The sequence below is a fragment of the Macrotis lagotis genome, chromosome 1 (assembly GCF_037893015.1).
Source record: "Macrotis lagotis isolate mMagLag1 chromosome 1, bilby.v1.9.chrom.fasta, whole genome shotgun sequence".
NCBI classification, from domain to species: domain Eukaryota; kingdom Metazoa; phylum Chordata; class Mammalia; order Peramelemorphia; family Peramelidae; genus Macrotis; species Macrotis lagotis.
Window position 1 is genome coordinate 108,389,457 of NC_133658.1, and position 23,816 is coordinate 108,413,272.

Here is a 23,816-nt window from a genome sequence, read left to right on the forward strand (position 1 = left end):
GATAGGAACCCAGGTACTCCTGACTCCAAGGACGGTGCTTTATCCACTGCGCCACCTAGCCGCCCCTAGAATAATCTTTCAAGGGGGGAAGATGGATATTTAATGAAATAAATACTTTGAAACATTCCTTATGAAAAGACCAAAACCAAAAAAGAAAACTTGGCATTCAAACAAACACAAGACTCAAGATAAGTATTAAAAAAGTAAACATGATTGGGAAATCAAAAGAAATTTAGTAAGGTTAAACTTCCAGTATAAGAAGATGATAACATGGGGCATTTAGTTATAAAGATAGGGCACAAGAGTGATATAAAATAAAAAATGAAGAGATTAGAAAGAGGGATGCACTGGGAGATAAGGGAAAGGAAGAATTCATCCATAAAATGGATGTGGATAGAAGACTTGATCATGAGGTGTTATTAACAATAGATACACTTAGAGCAGAAAGACAACAGAGTTAAAGTAAGGGACTAGAGCAGAATCTGTTGTGTCAGAAGTAAAAAAAAGGCAAGTGTAGCAATCATGATCTCAGATAAAGAAAAAGCAGAAATAGACCTAATTAAAAGAGATAATGAAGGAACAACATTTTGCTTTAAAAGTAATGTAAATGGGGGAGGCTAGGTGGGGTAGTGGATAAAGCTCTGGCCTTGGAATCAGGAGTACCTGGGTTCAAATCCGGTCTCAGACATTTAATAATTACCTAGCTGTGTGGCCTTGGGCAAGCCACTTAAGTCCATTTGTCTTACAAAAAAAACAAAAAAAAAACAAAAACACAAAAAAGTACCATAAATAAAAAATTTAAGTTTTACAGCAAGTTTCTTAAATATATAGAGATCAGAATCAAATTTTTAAAAATTAAGATATTCCTCAGTTGACAAATTGTCAAAGATTGAATAGGCAATTTTCAGTAGAAGAAATCGAAGCTATTTATAGTCAAATTAAAAAAACTGATTAGAAATTCAAAATAAGATTTTTGAGGTACCACCTTATACCTAACAAAGGTCAAATGTTGGAGAAGACATCAGAAAATAGGTGTTGATGGAGTTGCAAAATGATTCAACTGTTCTCCAGAAAGCACATTCCACAAACTGTACACCCTTTGACCCAGCAGAAAATAGGACCTGTCTGTACAAAAATATTTGCATCTCTTTTTGTGGTGGCAAAGAATTTGACATTAAGGGAATCCATATCAATTTGGGAATGGTTTAACACGTTGTGGTATAAAATTGTGATAAAATACTATTGTGCAATAAGAAATGACAGCATGGATGGTCTCAGAAAAACCTGGGAAGACATATGAACTGACATAAATGAAGTGAGCAAAACCAGGACATCATTATATAGAGTAACAGTACTATTTTACAATGACTAACTGTGAAAAACTTTTTTACTGTGATAAATGCAGTGGTTCAAATCATTTCTGAAGGATCATGAAGAAAAAATGTTGTTTCCCTCCAGAGAGAAAACTTCTGAATTCTGAGTACAAATTGAAGTATTTCCTTACTTTTTAAATTTTTCTTGAATTTTTTTGCAACTTGATTAATATGAAGATATTTTGTATGATTTCACATTTATAATTGATATATTGCTTGCTTTCTCAGTAGGAAGGGACTGGAGGAGTGAGAAAATTGGGGACCCAAATAAATAATAGATATTTCAACTTTAGTAGGCTTGTGTGACCCAATGATATTCAATAACTTAAGAAGCATTACTAGAATCGAAGCTTGGACTCAAACTTTGGGCTTCTGACTCCAAGCCCATTATCTATCTAATGCCATAATATTTTTCCTAATACTAAAAGATGCATTTTTATTTAAGCTTATTCATTTAATTTCATTCTATGCAATTCTACAATTGGAGTTGTAGAGAATACCTAAAAAGGAAAGTCTTCTGTCAGTGCAGATCAGAAAGCATTATGAAACTAATAATCTGAAAGTGTTGTCTAGAACACTAAAAGAATTAAATGACTTGACTGATCACATGACCAGCTTGTTTTTGAGCCTGAGATGTCCTTATTTCAAGGTCAGTTCTCTTTCCCTATGCTATGGCTGCCTTTCAAAAAAATATTTCATTATATTATAGTCACTTTTAAAATATAGAAATTTTTCATGAAATATAAAGTCTATAAAAATAAGACTAAATAAATTTGCTAGTTCTTCCCTAACATGAACAATGGGCTTAGATTTAGTAAATACTTCATGTGCATCAAACATTTTCTTATCTCCTGTGTATATGTACATGTTGGTTGGGACAGGGATTTAGAAAATAACTAAAATTATTTTGAATTAAACTTTGCCACTAAGGCATTTTCATTTTTATAAAACTTGCTTTGGCAATAAAATCAAAAAGAATATTAGTAAGAAAAGATCTTTTAAAAAATGTCCCATACATTTGTGAACTCTTAAGAATAAACAGTTTATTTTACGTTTATAAGAATTGTCTTTTGGGGTGGGGTTTTTTCCTTTTGTTTTTAAGATTCCCACTAAAAATATTGAAGGTCAGATGACTCCCTACTATTCTGTGGGGATGGGAAATGGCACCCCTTGTAGCTTGAGACAGAACCTCCCCAGATCAAGTACTGTGATGTATATCTGTCATCCTGAAGCGAAACATGAAATTCTTTCAGTAGCTGAAGTTACTACTTGTGAATATGAAGTTGTCATATTGACACCTCTACTGTGCAATCATCCTAAGTATAGGTAAGGTATTTAGAATTAATAGCGTTACATCCAACAGTCCCAGATATTTGCTCTGTGCTTTATACACACTAGCTTATGCCCTTGTTTTTGAATAGGTTCAGATCTTCCCCAGTGAATGACATATTTTGCCAGTCACTCCCAGGATCACCCTTTAAGCCTCACAATCTGGTAAAGTTGGAACAGCAACAAGAAGTAATGAAGATCCCTTTTAGAAGAGTTAAAGAGGTATCAAAATTACTTAATGCTATTCCATGCTTTGTAGCATTGTCTTAATATACATTAATATGATTTTATAATTCATTCTCTTTTTTATGACCTAAACTATATTGTCTTTAAATAAGAAATTTTAATTTTTTATTTTCCTTATTTCACTTCCCCTTTTTATGCCATTCATTTCTGCCTTCCCTTTACCACTACACAGCTTTAAGGTATTTTGAATTTTATAAATATCCTAATTAGTTCACTTCCCTTTTTTAGCTTTGGATAAAAGCCAAGTTTTTCCCTTGTTTCCTGATATTTAAACATTTAAATGGACATTAACAGATCATTAAAATGACATTTATAATGTACCAAAATAGCTTAAAATATTTATTTGCTTTATGAAAGAAAATGTGAGTGTATTCTTTCTTTGTCTAGTGACCAACAGTATCACTCTGGAAAGAGGAAAATATGATATTATTAGTGTATGAATTCTTTGAACCATTTTATTAAGAGTTTTCATTCCAAATGCAATCCTGGCCTGTCTTCTTCTAGGTAGTATCCTGAATGCACTATGGTGGTGGAAAGAGTATTAGACTTAGATTGAAAAGTCCTACATTTGAATTCTGACTTTGCTACCTCTACCTTTGTGATCTTGAACCCATCCCCCTGGAGTTTAATTTCTTTATTTATAAAATGAGGAGGTTGAATTAGATATCATCTAGTGCCATGCACAATTGTTATTCCTGCTACTGAAATAGGTGACTTCAACCAAGATACTGAACAAAATATAACTTTCTTGTCTTTTTTTCAAGGAAGCAATCACAATTTTAATTGATATTGTAAAGTTTCCGTTCCAGGAAATGTGGGGTCTGATGCTTTGAAAATATTTTTTCTAGCAAATATAATATTTCACAAATTCTAAATTTGAGTATTTCTTGAAGTATCCTAGGTTCCACAAATCGTTAAAAGTGATTTGATTACTGATATTTTTATAATAGTGTGAATACATGACTTTTCTTTTTTCAAGTTTTAATAGGTAAAGTTTAGTTTGAGCTTCAAGCCTTAAATCTACATAATTAAAATTCATGTTCCATCACTTTCCCTCCCACTACCAATTTTTCTTATCCTTTTTTGTCCCTTCAGCAAAAAAAAAGAATGATTTTGGGTTTGCCTCTTGAGTTTTTTATGTTACCTAATGGTATACATTCATTAGCGTTAACAAAATGCTCCTGACATTTGAGTTTATAAAAATGAAAACATTATTATAGAAATACAAGCTTACTACTCTTTATTTTCCTTGAGAATGAAAATTTATCTTCTGTCAAAAGGAACAATAGTGACCCTTGTTCATGTTCTATAAAACATTGAAAGGTTTTGAACAAATCATTGACGTGATCAGATCTGTACATAAGGAAGATTGATCTGGTATATGAACAGTGAATGAAGGGAAAAGAAAGTTGAGTACAGAAGACCAATTAGCAGGCAAGTGTAATAATCTGAATAGATAGATGGTAATGAGAGACTTAGTGCGTTGATGGCAATAAAAAAATAAAAATTCAGTTTACATAAAAATTTATTAAATGCCTACTATGGGCCAGGCAATGTGCTAAAACACTGGGGAAAGAAATAAGAAAAGACCATCTCTGCCCTCAAGGAACTTGTAATTTAATGGGGGAAGACAGCACAAAAAGAATCTGAAAGGCTGGGGAGATAAGGATATTGCCCCCAAGGGATATCTTATACTGGGGCTTCATATTCTTTGGAGTTCTACCAAGCAGAGCTGCAGATGAAAGATGGAGAATAGATTCTACAAAAATTTTTGAAATCAAATAACTTTATTGATTTTATTTCTATTTTCTATTGGGTCTTTTCTTTCTATAGCTGTTTTCTTTGCTTCTATCTTCTGTTCTTCGGAGATGTAATTATTATTGATAAAGTAAGGCAACATATAGGCAATAATAAGACCAGAAGATCATATTTTTAGAGTTTGATGGGATAAGGGGACGAAAACTCAGAGATTTATGTCATTTAGCTAAGGTCACAGAGAGCACATGGCAGTGGCAGAACATGGTATTCTAATTCAGTCCTCTTGCCACTGTACCATGGTGCTTCTCTAAGAGTATTTGTATGAGTACTCTTATGCTTGCTCTGTGTGTGTGTGTGTGTGTGTGTGTGTGTGTGTACTCTTATGCTTGCTCTGTGTGTGTGTGTGTGTACTCTTATGCTTGCTCTGTGTGTGTGTGTGTGTGTGTGTAATATATATATGTACATATATATATATGAAGTATATGAAAGCATGACATGAGATTTTAAAATAATTCAGAACCTAATCTTGTCTCAGAAGGACTATTTGTCCTTCAGATGTTCCTCCAGAAAGAAAGGGGTGAACCCCTCTCTCCCTTCATAGAGGTGGATAGGTCACAATTGTTTCACATTTCACATATTTTTGGACGTTTTCAGTGTACTCAGTTTTGCTAACTTTTTTTTTCTCTTCAAAAAATACTTTTGTCTTAGGGATGACTTTTAAAGAGGAAGATAAGGACTACTAAGTTAAGAAACAAAAATTATGAAAATATTATTTTTTTTTAAAAAGGATGGTGTATAGTTAGCATCCAATTCCATCTTAGTTGAGCATTTACATATCCTCATATCTTGATATTTCAACCTACTCACTGCTTAAGTAATTTCAATAAAACATTGGGTATCCCCTGTTTGTCTGCTGTTCATCATTAGTTACTAACTACAAGCATCTCTTGTAAATAAATCTAATAATCTTGGACTGATCACCCTAAAGGAGAAAATATTAAAAAGGTGGTGGATTGCTGGTATAGAAATAGGCAATACATTGTTTGATATGGTCAGTGTGTAAGTTGATTTTATTTAACTATACTTCTTTGTCCTAAGAGAGGATTCTTTGAGGGGCCAAGGTAATTGGAAATTGACATCACTTGTGGGGGTTGGGGGGACACTTAAGACATCAGTTTTACAGTTTTAATAAATACATTGAGAATCCTTAAAGAGTCAGTGTTTAATTTCAGGAAGAAGCACATTCAACTAAAGAAGACAAATTTACCTCCATCCCAAAACCAGTTGCTCTTGGCACTCATCAACTACTCACTGTTGGAACAACACACATCTCCAAACTGACTGATGATCAACTCATAAAGGAATTTCTTAGTGGGGCTTACTGTTTTCATGGGGTGAGGAATGATTATTCAAACTCTTAGAGTTTCATTTTTTAGGGACTTGTTTACTGTACATTGACAGGATTAAAAAATGAAAAATGTGCTTGTCTATAGGAAACTTAGAATTTTCTGAGAAACAACCAACCTTGATTTTTTCCAATTAAAATTGGCTAATGACCACAATGTAACCTGAAAGTATTAATTTTTGTCAATCCATGTGTAAACTTTTATCTTAAGCAAATTGGTTGACAGATTTTTTTTTTTGGTCATAATTTAAATGGTGAAATTTATTTGATTTATGATTCTTGAATAGGAAACCAGGACTAAGTAAGCATAACTATTATGTTAGCATGCCTAAATGCAAAAAAAAGTTATTAGCTTTGTTTCAGTAAAAGATATAGAAAAAAATACAATAAGGTGGAAAATTTTAATTTTTTTAAGTTTATTTTCCCAATATATATATATATATATATACTATTTCATTGCCCAAATTAGTTGTACTTGATGAGTAAGATAGCAGATACATTATATCTGCTGACCTATTGGGAAAAATGAGAAGGAAAAATGGGAAGATGCATTCTAGTTTAATATTACTAATATTTCCATTGTAAACTATTTTGTCATATTCACGTGCTTTCTATCATATTGTTATAATCAAAAACATTTTGTTGAACATCTCTTCTACAGTGTAAGTAGAATTAATTTCACTATATTTCTCACTTTACTGAGAGACCCTGAAACTATCATTAATATTTTCTTTTTTACTGACTCTAGGGTGTAGGTTGGTGGAAATATGAATTTTGCTATGGCAAACATGTGCATCAATACCATGAGGTATGGAATATTATTTATATTATTATAATACTGTTGTAAATTGAAATGAATTTTATTATATGGCACAGTTGATAACACTAGAAAACAATGTTAGATCATCTACAAAATCTAAAAAATGAAATACTAAGTATTAATTTTGAGTTATTCATTTTCAGTTTTTCTCTGGGGATCATTTATTACTGGGAGCATATAAAAGTCATTTTGTGTGTGGGAATGAAAATTTTATGTGAAATTTAGTGTCTTATAGGCAGTGAATTGTAATGTATAAAGGGATGGACTTGGAGCCAGGAGGAATTGGCTTGTAATTAGCTACATAATAAGAGCAAGTCATTTAACATCTCTGACCCTCAGTTTATTCTGTAACAAAATAGAGATAAGCCCCATCTTACAAACAGGGGCATCTAGGTGACATGGTGGATAGAGCACTAGATATGAAGGCAGGAAGAGCTGCATTCAGATCCAGTCTCAGGACACTTACTTTCAAACCCTGGGCAAATCACCTAATCTTTTTTTGCTTCAGTTTCCCATCTGTAAAATGCAGATAATAATCACACCTACTTTGTAGTGTGGTTGTGAGAATCAAATGAGAAAATAATTGGAAGGTGCTTGACCTAGGGCCTGGCACACAGGAAACACTATACAAACCATTGCTATTTTAGCTAAGTGTGCTTTTGAGACCAAAAAGAGGTAATATTTGTAAAGCTCTTTGTAAACCTTGAAGTGTCAGCCTTAAGTATTATTATTTCCTGACAAATCTTTTAAGTTGTAGATTTGTGGCAGATCATGGACATTTTTTTTTAATGGTAAGCTTAGTGTTTTATGGAATGCATTATAAAAATTTAAAAAACAGATGAAATAGGAATTTGATATGTGAACTCAGTTAATAAATCTAGATAAATTAAGCCAGTTACTCTGAAAATCTATCCACCTTATCCATTAAGGATTTCTTATTGGAATAAATATAATCAGACTATGAAAAAAGTGTAAGTCCTTAAATTACTCAATATTCCCTTCAGTCAGTTTTCATTTGTTAAGCAAATGTGTGCACCAAGTACTATATTAGGCATTGGGGATACAATGACAAGAAAAATCACATTTGTCAAAAAGCTTGCATTATATTAAATCGAAGAATACAAGATAGAAAGACAGATTAATTGATAGAGCATTTTTTAAGTGATTATGTTCAAGAACAAAGAAAAGATCAGTTTGAACCATAAAGAAACAGATGCAAAATAAATGGATAGTGAGAATAGAAATATAGATTAGGACTAGGTTGTGAAGGACTTTAAACATTTAAAAGAAGGGAGCAACTCGGTTGCACAGTGGATAGAGTACTGTCCCTGGAGTCAGGACACCCTGAGTTAAAATCCAGCCTCAGTCACTTAATAATTTCTTAGCTATGTGAACTTTGGCAAGTCTTTTAACTCCATTACCTTGAAAAAAAAACAGTTAAATAGAAGAATTTACATTTTTATTCTATAGGAAATAGGAAGCCAATGAAATTTGAATAAGGGAATAGTGAGTAAGTTTTCACGGAAAGTGCATTTCTGGACTCAAGGTCCCCATAGATGGAAGCTTTTTGTGTTCCAACTTATTTGTATTATGTAGTATAAGATTAAAAAGATTACTTTTTAATTAACAAGGAAAAATGTAGATGATGAGAGAAAATACATTGCTGGTGATATTAAAATAAATTTTATATATAATTTATATATAATTTTTATAGAGAATTCTACTACCCAGCTTAAGCAAAGTGTCTTAAAAATCCTAAGAAATTTTAGTAGAAACCATTTTTTCCCCATATGAAGGTGAGTTTGGAGGACAAGGGATGATTGAATAGAATAGGTATGAAAGGGAGGAAGGGAAGGAGGAAAGAAAAGATCATAAGTTCATGAGGTCATAAAAAAAAAAGAAGAGAATGAAAGCCAGAAAGAAATAGACAAATATGACAACTTTGAAAGCTACTAATAAATGCAAGCTTTACATAATAGAGATCTGTAGTTTCATGTATTTCTCTTTTTTTAATAAATTCAAAATTTTATTTATAATTTTTGGGGGAAATTAAAAGAAGTCATGTATCTTTTATCATGTCGTTAACTTTAGAGAGGATCATATTTGAACCATTGCAGACAAATAAGACATTTTCTGACCTAATACTTTTTATTAAATTCTTCATTAAATCAGCAAGTATGTCCTGGTTAAAGCACTAAAGTAATTAAAAGCAGTATTTAATATTTGGTACACTGTTTAAGTGACAAAAAATTGATATATACTGTAATTAATGGCAAAGTTCAAAGAATGGGATATGAAAGAAGAAATGGGATTGGAGCTTAAAAGAATTTGGATAGGTAAACTGTTAGTCAAAGGGCATTCAGAGTAAGGCAAACAATATGAGCTAAGTGTTGACCTTGCAAATGAGTATGACATTGTTTAGTGAATGATGTGGAAACAGTTTGGCTGGTGCCTGAAAGAAATAATTGAAGATAAAATTGGAAAAGTTGGCTAAGACGAAGTTTTGAAGGTCCTTGAGTTTCAGGCTCAGAATTTGGGACTTTGGAATTAGAAAGCTATTGAAGATGTTTGACCAGAAAAGCAGCATGATGAAATCAAGTTCCTTAAGATTAGATTGACAACATAAATACTTTTGTTTCCTAACAGTTGTAAGTAGCTAAATGTTATCCCCTTCATTCAAGATCTTAAAACCATTATTGGACAAATACTTTAGAATATGTGATAGAGGGCTTCTTGTTCAGGTCTGGGTTATGCTATTGGCAGTAGTTAAAAAGAATATCACAACTTTGTGAGATATGCACTGCAACTGGATTTATTACAAGAGAAATGATAGTGATGTGGAACCCCTATACAGGTGAAAGAGGATCATGATCCAAACAGAAGCTTGCCTATTTATGAAATTGCAACAGAGAAGAAGAAAAGAGTAGTAAGGGTTGGGAAAGGATTAATTAACTCCCAGAGAGAGAAAGGCTGGCAAAAACTGCATTCTTTTTCCTTGGGAACTGCTACACCATGAAGATAGGATGGTCTCCTTATCTACAAGGGGCCAGCCCTTGTTTTCTCAGTCCCAGAAGACTTATTATTTTTATAACTGATTAGACTCCCAGGGGCACTTAGGGAACCTAAGTTTGGGTGCAAATAGCAAAGTATGTCTGCTCAGGGCAGAACATTGACATGTTCTGTACCTCTTGCATCCTTCCAGGTCCCATATGTTTCTGGAAAATATGGCAATTCAAGAGGCCTCTTACCACTACTCGGGTCTTTTCTAACTCCAAAATTCTGTGATTGAGTCTATGGGAGGTAGTTGCAAATAAGGCTGATAGAAATCAGTTGTGTTTATGTAGTGTTTTGCAGTTTACTGAGCCCTTTACAATAATTGTAACTTATCATTTGATTCTCAAAACCACACTATAAAGTAAATTGTTCCAGTAAATGAAGTGTTTCTCCAAAGTTATATATTTAGTGATGACAGAGTCCTAATGGTCCTAAGCCATTACTTTTTCCCCCACTATATTATGCTTCTTACTTGGCAATAGAAATGGAGAAAAAGAGATAGATGTTAGAGATGTTTCAAAGGAAATGATGAATACAGAGGAAGATAGAGGTGGAGAAGCCAATGAACTGTTTCTAGTCTGAATGACTAAGAGACTGGTGGTACCATTAATGAAAAGATAATTGTAAAAGGGCATCTAAGAGTGAAGATGGTAAATTTTGGATGCATTAAGTTTAAGGAATTGGCTATGTAATGGATGTATGTATTCAAAAGGTAGTTGTTGATATAGAACTAATGATCAAAGCAAATTGGAAAGTCATGAGTCATCATTATAGATAAGATATTTCAAAGTGTAAAACCTGTCACAAGCATTTTTGCATATTTTAGGATAAGGAAATTGGAAAAACATCTGTGGTTGTGGGAACATGGAACAAAGAAGAGCATATTGAATGGGCCAAGAAGAATACTGCTAGAGCCTATCATCTCCGAGACGACGGTACTCAAATAGTTAGGTAAAGTTTAAAGAAGAAAAAATTAAAATCAGAGGGTGTTGTTGAAAATGCAAATGTTTTCATTTACAAATTCAAGATTTCTGATTTCTCAATTAGGGTATTACATGATATTAGAATCTACCAGACATAGAATAGGTGTGTGACTGCTCCGGTGCTTTCCTAACTACTTTCCTTTGGACTGGATCCAAAGGAACTCCATACTTAATCCTAGTATTCTAATGAGGCCTCAATATATTTGGTACCTCTTCCTCTTAAAAAGTGGAATCATATACTTGAAGTGATCTCCTTTCATTTTTAGACTTGATGACTTAGCTGTTACCCCTGGTTTCCAGCTACAAGTTAAGCCTTAGTTTTCATTCCTGGAACAGAATGGGAGGACATCTGATTCTCATTGCAGTTTTTCTGTTGCCTCTTGGGCTCTAAGTTTAACCTGTGAGGAGCTGATAATATTGAGAGGTTCTGGTTTCTGAATGTGCTGGATTTTGTAGTTAATTAGAAATCTGATTTCTTAGTCTCAAGAATAATAAGTCTTAAACCTTTTACTTTTCTTTTTTCTGTGGATATATGATTTGAAGTCTAACTTGAACTGTAAGTAAACTTTTTTAAGGTTTAAGGGTTGTTATTTAAATTAACAAAAATAGGAAATAGGATCATAACATCTGTTATTTTGCAAAATAAACAATAGCAACAAGAATAACAACTGAAATTTATGTTGTAGCACTTAAATGTTCCAGGTACTGTTGCTAAATTTTTTACAAATTGCTCTCTCATTTGATCCTCATAACGACCCTGATAAATAGATGTTATTATTAACCCCATTTTGCAGATGAGGAAACTGAAGCAAACAGAGGTTAAGTGACTTTTCCCCACATTCTCTCTGTCATTTTTCTTTTCTGTCATGTTAGCCAATCTAATGGGCATAAATAAGGTTATACCTCAAAATTGTTTTAATTTGCATTTCTTTAATCAATAGTGAGTTAGAACACTGTTTTATATGGCTATAGTTAGCCTTGATTACTTCATATCTTTGGATCATTTATCAATTGGGGGAATGGATTTTATTTTTATATTTTATTCAATTCTCTATTTGCTTAGTAATGAATGAGGTCTTTATCAGAAAAATTTGCTTCCAAACTTTTTCAGTTACTATTGCTTACTGTATTTCTCTACGTCTTATTCTCCTCTCTCCCCCCTCCCATATTCTATTCTCTCTCCTTTTACCCTGTCCTTCCTCAAAAGTGTTTTACATCTGACTACCTTCTTCCCCAGTCTCCCCTCTCTTCTATCACATACACATGCACATAATTTTCCCTTATTCCCCCTTCTCTTATCCCCTTCCTCTCCTATTTTCTTATAAGATAATATAGATTTCTATACCCAATTGAATGTGTATGTTATTCCCTCTTTGAGCCAGTTCAAATGAGAACAAGGTTCAAGTGCTCTGTCAACCTCTTCCAGGTGCCCCTCCACTTTTTTCTTTTATATTAGCTAATTTACTCTATCCTGCCTTTCTCTTTCCCCTTTTCTCAATACATTCCTCCTTCTCACCCCTTAATTTATTTTTTTTAGATATCATGCCATCATATTCAATTTACATCTATACCCTCTTATCCATGCACCTTCTAACTGTTCTAATAATAATAAAGATCTTAGGAGTTACAAGTAACATCTTCCCAAGTAAGAATGTGAATAATTTTACCTTATTAAATCTATTATGATTTCTCTTTCACGTTTATTTTTTATATTTTTCTTGAGTCTTATCTGAATGTCAGATTTTCTATTTAGCTCTGATCTTTTCATCAGAGATGCTTGGAAGTCCTCTATTTCATTAAATTACCATTTTTTTCCCCCTGAAGTATTATACTCAGTTTTTCTAGGTAAATGATTCTTGGTTATAATCCTAGCTCCTTTCCCTCTGGAATATCATCTTCCACACCCTCCTAAATTTTAATGTAGAAGCTGCAAAATCTTGTGTTATCCTGACTATGATTTCCATGATACTTAACGTGTTTCTTTTGTTGGTGGGTTGTGTTTTTTTTTGGGGGGGGGGGGTTGCAAGGCAGTCAGGTTAGGTGACTTGCCTGAGGTCACACAGCTAAGTAATCATTAAGTGTCTGAGGTCGGATTTGAACTCAGGTCCTCCTGACTCCAGGTCTGTGTTCTATCCACTGCAACATTTAATAGCTACCCCAAATTATTTCTTTCTGATTGCTTGCAATATTTTCTCCTTGATCTGGGAGCTCTGTAATTTGGCTATAATATTCCTGGGAGTTTTCATTTTTGGATCTCTTTCAGTGTCTTCTTTCAATTTCTGTTTTACTTTCTGGTTCTAGAATATCAGAATGATTTTCCTTGATAATTTCTTGAAAGATGATGTGTAAGTTCTTTTTTTGATTATGCATGTTTAATCTTCCTTGAGAAACTAATTTTCTGTAGTTTGTATTTTTTTCTGTTGTTTGCTCATTTTTCCCAACTATTTCTTGACTTAGTTCTTTACTAAAGTGGGTTTCTGCTTCCATGGTAGAGGGTGAACTGTCCCAAGTTTCAGAGTTTTTATATGCAATTGTTTTCAAAGAAGACTCCTAACGACTTGTAAGTTTTCAGTTCTGCCAAGGTAATATGATCTTAGGAGAGGCCTGTACTCTTATATGTGAGTGACCATAGCACTCCTTCCTACCCTGGAATTGTGACAAGGGTCCCTGCTCTCCTGCAGCTGCAAGCTTTGGTGTGTTTCTACTCCTCCTCACCCTGGGACTGCCACCCATATCTGAGTATGAGCAAAGGAAGCAGAGTCCTTCCTCAGTGCTAGTAAAGAGATCCCCGTAAGCTCCTTCTGACCAGTTATTCTACCCCTTTACTATCTGTGAGTTAGAAGCTCCAAAAGCAGCTGCTACTGTTATTGATTCAGTAGCTCCCTAGGTCTACTTCTGGTTTGCTGGGACTCCTGGTGTTCCCTGCTGAACTTTTCAGTTGTCTTTGGCATCTGTGAGCTGATTCAGTTGCCCCCATGACTGGCTCCTGATTTGTGCTAGTGAAGCCTACACGGAACTGCATTCCTCGCTTGCCTTGATGAAATAGACCTTTCTTGACCATCAGTCCATTAAAACTCCAAGATTATTTTTCAGAATGACTCTTTCCTATCCAAACCTTCCCCTAATTTTTCTTGTAAAGTTTTTTTTTCACTTCTTTGGAAGTTTCATATACTGTAGAATTATATTGAGTTTTCAGTCTACTAAAAGACTCAGATTATTTTTGAAGACAACTCTTGCCTATCCATGCCTTTTCCTAAATTTTACTTGTGAAGTTGATTTTTTTTGTACCCAAATATTAGACCCAATCTCTTTTAAATTTCTTCTTTCTAGATTGAATACAATGCTAACCCAAAATCTCAAGACCTTTTGGATCCTATCTATATCTTCCTGTGGATTAGCCATCCTTCCAAGCCTTGAGTCATCTGTATATCTAAAGAGCATCTATTCCTTTATTGAAGTCACTGATAAAAAATGTTAAATGTAACAAGGCTAATTAGAGAATTCTAAGGTACTCCACTGGAGACCTCCTGCTATGTTGATTTTGAACCATTAACAATATTGAATTCAACTTCTTGAACCTAGCCATCTAATGCATTTGATATCCATCTGATTGTGTGATCCATATCTTTCCACCTTGTTCATAAGAATAGGATGAGATATTTATCAGAAATTTTGTTAAAATCAAGGTCCACATCATTCCATATAACTTTAGTAATCCTGTCAAAAAAAAATTAGGAGGTTGGGGTGGCTAGATAGTGCAGTGGACAGAGCACTGGCCCTAGAGTCAGGTGTACCTGAGTTCAAATCCGGTCTCAGACACTTAGTAATTACCTAGCTGGACAGGCCTTGGGCAGGCTACTTAACCCCATTTGCCTTGCAAAAAACAAAAAAGTGTGTGTGTGTGTGTGTGTGTGTGTGTGTGTGGTTAATATTGAATAACTTGTTCCTGATGAGTCCATGATTGCTTTTTGTCATTCTAGAATTTTCCCAGGAATCATATTTATTCTCTTTGACATATAGTTTGCACATTTCTTATCTTTTGGGGTTTTCTTTTTGAAAATCATGGCATTCTTTCTCTCCATTCTTGTGCTACATTTTTCCTGTGATTTTTTCTGTACTTACATCTAACAGTTCTTTCAGGATCCAAGGATCCTAAACAGCTGGTACAGCTGGTTAGGTAAGAAGCCTGAATTCAGCAATATCTCCTTACTGATTTTGATCATAGCTATTTTACTATATCCTTTCCAATGTAACAGTCATTCTTTTTCACAAACACAGGAAACAAAATAAAAACTATTTCTCAGTTGCTATCATCTTATCCTGCTCAGCCCAGGTTGAAAGTTTTTTTGGCTTTCATTTTTCATTCATGAGAGCTTTTTTGTTGTTATTTTTGTTGTTCTTACCTTCTTTCCATTGATCTTAACTCATTGTGTATTTTTGCATTGTTTTTATTTAATCATACCACCCTCTTACATTCATTTATCTTCTATTACCTGGCCTTGCTTCCATCTTATATATGGTACTTTTTAAAATCTTAGTTAATAAGTTAACTTTGCATTCACAAAAGTCTCTTCAGATAAATCCCATTTTCCCTCATTGGAATTGTTTCCCTTTGAACCTTCAGAAATTCACTCTTAAGTATCTCTTATCCCTTATAGGCTAACATCAATGAAGCATTTTATTCCAGGGGATCCTACCTATCTTTTCTCTGAACTTTTCTGAAATCTATTTCCCCCAAATCTAGGATGCATGTCAAGTCAAGCCAACAAACGTTTATTAAGCACTTATTATGTGTCAGTTAGACTATGCCTAAGATTTCTTCTCTGTTGTAAACTCTTAAAAGGGGGATTGCTTTCCCAAGGCTCCCTTTGTTTCTTCCTTGCTCCCTGTTAAGAATCAGATCCAGTTTGGTTGCACTCTCCACTGTTTGACTGATAACATTATCACTGGAGTAAATAAAGGATTATTTGCTATTCTGCTTTTGTCAAAAAGAGCTCTATCAGATGATTGGATAAATGAAGTTAACCATCATTATTGCAGCATGATGCCTCTGTTCTTACCTTGTTTTGTTTCCAAAACTCCTCATCCATTTGCCCTTTCCACAAAGATGCCCTGTAGTATACTTTAGTTGACAAAATTCACTTGTTTTCTCCCCTCTTTGACCTTCACCCATATACCTTCCTAGTCTCTGGATTTCCTCACATTTGGTGTCCCTTTTTAATACACAATTATCTTTAGAACAGATTAGATACTTTTGTTCCAAAAGCTTCAACTACTGGTATAAGGACTCACTATTCAATAAGAACTGGGGAAATTGGAAAGGAATCTGGCAGAAATCTTATTTAGACCACCATCTCACATGATATACCACAATTAACACCAAATGGATATACAAATAGCATACACATGAACAAGTTCGTATCTTAAACAAGTTAAAGGAGCAAGAAAAGAGACTTTTGCAGTAGTGGGTGAAGGAAGGACTCTTGACTAGGAGAAAAAGGAATCAAGAAGATAGAAACGGATAGCTATTAGTACATAAAATTGAAAAATTTTTGCACAAACCCAAAATAGTGCAGTTAAAAATTAGGAAAGGAGTTTCAGCTAAGATGATAGCTTGATCAAGTAGTATACAACAAAGCTTTCATGTCGATAATCTAGGAAGGGACTAAGAAATGATCAAGAAATCCAAGAAAAAATGATAGCAAGCATTTTTCTAGTCTATACATAGATAGCCAGAAGTCTGCAGGCACTAAGAATTATGTCACATCAGAAAAGCCCACTTCAGAACAGAATATACAAGCCTTTACAGATTTAGAAGTGTGAGGTGAGCAAGGAAAAATTAAATCTAACAGCAGTTTACTAAGGATAAGAAGATAGGAACAGAGACTAGGAGCAAACCATCAGTATTTGGAACCTATGGCTTTGTAATGATGATTTGTCCTTCATTCTCATAGAAGATCATGACATCATGGAGGTGATACCATGACAAGCCCATGAATTGGGTTTGACTGAGGGGGGTGCTGCTAAATCACCAGCTTCATTTTCTCCTCTAGAGTCATCTGGGTCCAGTGCCAGATATGAGTCAGGACAACTGAAGATGGTCCTGAATGAAAGGCAGTTAAGGTTTAGTGACTTGCCCAAGTTCACACAGCTAGTTAAGAGTCAAGTGTCTGAGGCCGAATCTGAAATCCTGTCCTTTGGCTCCAAGGCTATTGCTCTGTGCCATCTAGTTGCCCATGGTTGTAATATGACTCTAAATAAGGACTGAAAAGTTCAGACCAAGAGAGTAACAATGAGAGTGTACACAAGGACTCTTGAAAGGTTGCCACATATTCACCAAAACCACCACTCCTGAGTTTCTTAAAAAATACAACAATACCCAGAGGAAGCCTTTAAAAGAAACCTAAAAATATCCCAGAATTTCTTCAGGAGAGTAGTACTCTTGTACTAATATAGGAGAAAATAAGTAAATAGAAGCCACTAATAAAGAAATATTATGGATCCAAGGTGTTGGCTAAAGCACAATGCCAGACGAAAAGAACACCTATCCAATTTCTCCAAGCAAAGCCTCAAACAAAAACACAGCTTAGCTATAAGAGCTACTAAAAATCCTAGAATAATTGAAGCAAGACTAAAAATTTATCAACAAAATGGGAACTAGGGAAGAAAGAAATGGCAATGAAATGAGAGCTCTGAAGCTAAGAATTAGAAGATTAATCAGTGTATGATAAGGAGGAACAAAATTAAACTCCAGGGGCAGCTAGGTGGCGCAGTGGATAAAGCACCAGCCCTGGAGTCAGGAGTACCTGGGTTCAAATCCGGTCTCAGACACTTAATAATTACCTAGCTGTGTGGCCTTGGCAAGCCACTTAACCGCATTTGCCTTGGGGGAAAAAAAAGTAAATTCCTTAAAAGTTACAGTGAACCAAAAAGAAATCAGTGACTCGAGACAAAAAATAATAGAACAGAAACAAGACTAAAAAAAGAAAATGTACATTATCTAATATCAAAAACAACTGATCTAGAAAACTAAGTCAAAAAGAGATAATGTAAAAATCATCAGACTACCTTTTTTTAAAATCTGAATGTCATATTTCAGGAAATCAGGACTGAAATCTGCCTAAATATATTAGATCTATAACAGGACAAAGTTAAAATGGAAATAATTCCAGAAAATAATTCCAGAAAAAGCACCTAAATGAAAAATCCTTATAACATGATGTCCAAAATCTAGAGCTTGAAAGGCAAAGAAAGAATACAATAAATAGCTACAAAGAAAGACTGCAAGTACCTAGGAGCCACAGCCCAGGTAATGCAAAACTTGACCACTTACCATTGCAATAGATATGAGAACTTGGAATATGATATTCCCAAAGGCAAAAAAGATAAATGTATACTACCAAGAATAACTTACAGAGCAGAACTAATAATCCTAATTTACCTTTATTGAATGAGGACTTTTACATGTTACTGAAGAAAATATCTGAACTCGGTATAATATTTGAAATGTAAACACAAAGGTCAAGAGAAATATAGAAAGGTAAAAATGTACTTGAGTATTTGGAAAGTACTCTAGGACAAATTTGCATTCTCATAGAAGAAACATGGGTCCTCTCTGAAATGCTAAGTTTTCAGAAGTCTTAGAGTTAAATATTAAGGAGGGCCTGGATGTGGTTTTTGTAACATTTTGGTAATGTAAAGAGAGTAGATGGAACAAGGAAAAGAGAGTAAAGAGACCACACAAAAAATACAGAAAAGAGAAATGTGGCAGAAATAGATCACATCAATTATGGATTATTAATGTTGCACATAGACTTCTCTCCCAAGCCTCTTCTTTCTTATAAAAGAAGGAGGAGTGATGAGAGTAAAGGAAAATACATAAGGTAATAAGATGGGAGAAATACACAACTAACAGTCATAATCAAAAATATGAATGGGATGAGCTCACCTTTAAAACCTGAAAGAATAGCAGAATGAATTTTAAAAGCATATTCCAATAATATGTTTATAAATAACACACTTGAAATAGTCACAGAGTTAAAAGTTGGAGATGAAGCAAAATCTTTTCTGCTTCAAGATAACTCAAAAAAGCAGGGGTAACACTTATGATCTCAGACAAGGAATAGTAAATATAGCCTTGATAAAACAGTTAATAGGAAAACTGCATTATGTTCACAGGCAATTTAGATAATGAAATCGGTATCAGTATTTAATTTATACCAAATGATATATCATCTAAATTATTAAGGAAAAGTTGATGCAATTACAGACAGGGAGAGGAATATTAGGTAAAATTGAGTTCAGCACCTCATTGTATTCATTTTAAAATAATAATCAGCTAGCATTTATTAGGTACCTACTACATGACTGCAGCACTCAAATGAAAAGGTACTCCTTGGAAGGAAAGCTATAGCAAATCTGAACAGCATAATAAAAAGGAGATACATTACCTTGTCAACCAAAGTCTGAATGGTCAAAGCTATGGTTTTTTCCAGGAGAATGGCTGAGAGAGTTGGACTAGAGGGAAAGTTGGAGAAGATTTTTGAGAGTTCCTTGAACAGCAAAGAATATTTTGAGAATACTTAAAAGAAATTAACTCTACTATTCATTAAAAGGACAAATACTAAAACTTAAGCTTAAATACTTCGACCACAGAATTAAAAGACAGGACTTATTGGAAGCGACTGCTGGGAAAGATTGAAGCAAAAAAAGAAAAGGAAACAGCAGAGAATAATATGGATAAATGATGTCATGGAAGCAACAAATATGAGCTTGGACAGCCTTCAGGAGATAGTAGAAGACAAAGGGCCTGGCATGCTTTAGTCCACAAGGTGAAGAAAAGTTGGACATGACTGAGCAACAATAGCGTTCTAGGCACTTTGCTAAGCACTTTACAAATAATCTCATTTAATCCTTTTAACAACCCTGGGAGGCAGTTGCTATTATTATCCCCATTTTGCAGATGAGGAAGTTGAGGCAAACAAATGACTAGCCCAAAGTCACACAGCTAGTAAGTGTCTCAGGAGGGGATCTGAACTGAAATCTTCCTAACTCAAGGCCCATCACTGTATCTATACTATGCCACCCAGTTACCTAGGTCTAGACAGATCTGACATAAAAATAAACAGAATTTAAGGACCTCAATGGAATTTTAGAAAAGCTAGATATAATAACTCAATTCACAGCACATTTACAAAAACTGTATTAAAGAATGAAAACTTTACAAAGAAATACAGAATATGAAACATTTGTGCCTCACAATAAAATAAAAAATTTGTTCAATAAAGAACTTTTAAAAATATTAACAATTACTTTGAGACTAAAAATTCTATAGAATTGGTGAGTCAAAGAATAAATCATAAAAACAGACCATTTCATCGAATAAAATTGTAACCGTGAAATGATAAAACTTTGGTGATGCAACTAAAGAAGTCCTTAAGGGAAAATTTATACTGCAAAATGCTTTGATTAGCAAAAGAAAGAAATCATTGACCTTGTCATTAGAATTTTTAAAAAACTAGAAAAGTAACAAACCCCCCCCAAAAAAAAAAGACCACCTAAATTTAAAAACAGAAATTCTGAAAGGCAATAGGAATTAACAAAATTTAAAGCAAAAGAAAAATTGATAAATAAAACTAGGAGCTAGATTTTAAAAATGAGCTAGTTTACATCTTAAAAGAAACATAATCAACTGCTGCCATAATGACTCTATTAGATAAAATCTTCTGGAAAATCCTGCAAAGTAGGATTATTGCCAGACAGCAAAAAGAAAAAGTTAAACACCTCATATCATACACCAAGATAAATTCCAAATGTATATATAACCTAAATAAAGTAATGGAGCAAAAAAGAAAATCTAGATGAGGTTAAGTTCCTATGATTAAAGGATATGAGTAGGCAATTTTTAAAATAAAGTGAAGCTATCAGACATGAAAAACATGCTCCAAGTTTGCCTTTTTGAATATGAAAATATTCTTGTTCTTTGTTGTATGCCACACATTAATAAAAAAGAAAGCAATTTCTTAAAATTATAGAGAAAACTTAACACATTAAGAAAATATACATTATATTATTTGAATTTTGTAATTTGAAAATTTGTTCGACTTGAAATTTGTTAGTCATGGGATATGACTAATTTTACTTAATGAGAGAAAGCATAGTTTATTGTTAGAACATTTTATAATATAATAATTGAAATGTGAATGTTATCTAATTACTGCTTTGAATATGACCCAAACTTGGCAGATATTAGTTGCAGTAAATTTAAATTACAACATCTACTTAAACCTTAATTTTTTTCCTTTTAAAATTCATTTTTAAAAGCCAATTTTTTCTTTTAAAATACAATTTATAAGCCAAATTATCAATAACAACTTGTTTTTTCTCTGTTGATAGGATGGTATCACATTTTTACGGGAATGGAGATATTTGTGATTTAACTGACAAACCAAGACAGGTCACTGTAAAACTAAAGTAAGTTTAACGTATGACTTGTCCATCATACATTTTTAATCAATTCTTGTTTACAAAATTTGCATAAGTAAAAAATGAAAAACCCTTTTGTGGTTTATTTTAATAGCTTAAAACAAGCATAAGTCTTTGTAGTTTGTGGAATACCTCAAAATATTTTTTGTTTGTTTTAGATGTAAAGAATCAGAATCACCTCATGCTGTTACTGTATATATGTTAGAGCCTCATTCCTGCCAGTACATTCTTGGGGTAAGTACAAGTGTCATGAATTCAGTCTTGAGTCAAAGCTATGATCTAAATTAAGTCCCTGAGCTGCCTACAAGGAGGCATGTTCTCATGTCCAGAAGGAACTTTTCATACATTGGGACCCTTAAAAGACCTAGAGGCTTCCCAATCCCTTCTTTTATTTAAAGTCTTCTCCAGTCTCTTAATTCTAGTACCTTCCCTCTGTTTATTTCTTCCTGTTTATCCTGAACATTACTTGCTTTATGCTTGTGTGTTGTCTCCCCTATTGGGTTGTGAGCTCTTTGAGAGCAGGAATTGTCTTTTGTCTCTTTTTTTTTTTTTAATTCCCAGCTTGGCACATAGTAGGCACTTAATAAATATTGATTGATTAGTTGATTGAAGCTAAATAACTTTACCAGGATCATGTGACTATTTAGTTCTGGGATAGGATCTCGGATTACCTAACTACAAGTCCACCATTCCACCCACAGCACCAGCTAACTACCAATGCTTTCCCCATAGCCCTGCTCATATCTATATCCCATTGTGCTGTTCTAAGAAGTAAGCCTTTCCTAAATTACTTTAGATTAATTTGCCTTTTTCTCTGAAAAGAAACTTGGAGAGGAAATAAGTTTCTGTTCTCAAGAAGCTGACATACATTTATCAAGAACCCACACTGTACTCACTTTTGAATATTTTATAAAAAAAAAGGCAAATAACATTCCCTGTCCTCCAGGATCCCACAGTCTTTTGGGGGGAGACTTAAAAGCAAAACAATATATACAAACTAGGTATACGCAGGCTAAATAGGAGATAATTAACAAAGGGAAGGCACTAAAAATCAGGGATTAAGAAAGTCTTCCTAGAAAAGATGGGATTTTTGTTTGGAGCCAGAGAAGCCAAAAGGAGAAACCAAAAGATAAAGGAGGGAGAGCATTCCAGATATGGGAGACAACCAGAGAACATATCAGGAGTTGAGAGAAAGGTACCTTATCTATGGAACAGCCAGGAGAATAGTGTCACTGGATCAAAGTGTACATCTTTGGGGAATAAGGTGTAGGAAGGTGGGGGGAATGTAAGAGCAGGCTAAATTATAAGTCCTTAATTGCCAGATAGCATTTTGTATGATTCAAGAGATAATTGGGTACCACTGGAGTTTAAGAAATAGGGGAGTGACAGGATCAGATCTCTGCTTTAGAAAAGTCCCTTTTAATGGTTTAAATGCAGGATGGAAAGAGACTTGAGGCAGGCAGACCCACCACAAGGCTATTATAATAGTCTAAGCATAAAGGTGTGGAGGGCTTGCACCAGAGTGGTAGCAAATGCCAGAAGAGAGAAGGGAGCAAAGAGATGTCACCAAATAATGAACTCAATAGGCAGTTCATAACTACATTTTACATATCTCCTGCAAACCAGAAAGAAGATCTGGGTAAGCTTTCCAATTGTATTTTCACTTGTATTTTTCCAGAAAAATTTTCTTCCCTACTTGTATTGGAAAGGATAATTCATTTTCTTGCCCATTTATCCTTTTGCTATCTAATTCCTCATTGAGAACAGAATAGTATTTTGGATTATCTCAACAACCTTGTGAGACACATTGGCATTGCTAAATAATGAGAAAAACCAAAGTAATAAATACACTAATTTACTGTCAGCTATATTTGGAATTTGTAATACATGTTTCTTCTTTTCTTGAATTTAATATCTTAGCCACCTAGATTCTTCTTGCAGGAATTACGTACCTGTTTCTAAGGTATTAAAGGAACTTCTTATTCCAAAGGCCTTTTAATCCTAATTAATTATTAATATTACCCATGGCAATGAAAAAGCATGCTGTAATTTTTTTAATTATCTTTTTATTAGTAAGGATATATCATCCTGAAGCTACATTTTTCCCTGACAGAGTTATCTAAGATAGTGATCTAGATAATTCAGACTAAAACCTCTTCATCTTATTTTTATCTGTTATTCATACTATTATCTTGCTGTAGTTTTGTCAGTAGAGACCCAACCTATGTCTCTTTTAATTATCTGTACCCCTACTTCCTCTCCAGAGAGTTAAGGCTTTTATTCCTCCCAGATCTGAATATATTCCCATTAGGATGTCTTTTATGATAGAACCAAAGATCACCTAGGGCTTTTATTCCTCCCAG

At 33.9% G+C, this 23,816-nt stretch overlaps 1 protein-coding gene across 2 annotated transcripts in view; it reads left to right on the forward strand.

Moving 5' to 3' along the window:
• ERLEC1 (endoplasmic reticulum lectin 1) overlaps nt 1–23,816 on the forward strand; it is a 44,579-nt gene that overhangs the window by 16,768 nt on the left and 3,995 nt on the right. For both annotated transcript variants that reach the window (XM_074206054.1, XM_074206043.1), the window contains exons 7-13: nt 2,476–2,699; nt 2,795–2,924; nt 5,939–6,100; nt 6,860–6,919; nt 10,812–10,936; nt 21,364–21,441; nt 21,612–21,687. In XM_074206054.1, coding sequence (XP_074062155.1) covers nt 2,476–2,699; nt 2,795–2,924; nt 5,939–6,100; nt 6,860–6,919; nt 10,812–10,936; nt 21,364–21,441; nt 21,612–21,687 — 855 coding nt within the window. The remainder of the gene's footprint in view (nt 1–2,475; nt 2,700–2,794; nt 2,925–5,938; nt 6,101–6,859; nt 6,920–10,811; nt 10,937–21,363; nt 21,442–21,611; nt 21,688–23,816) is intronic.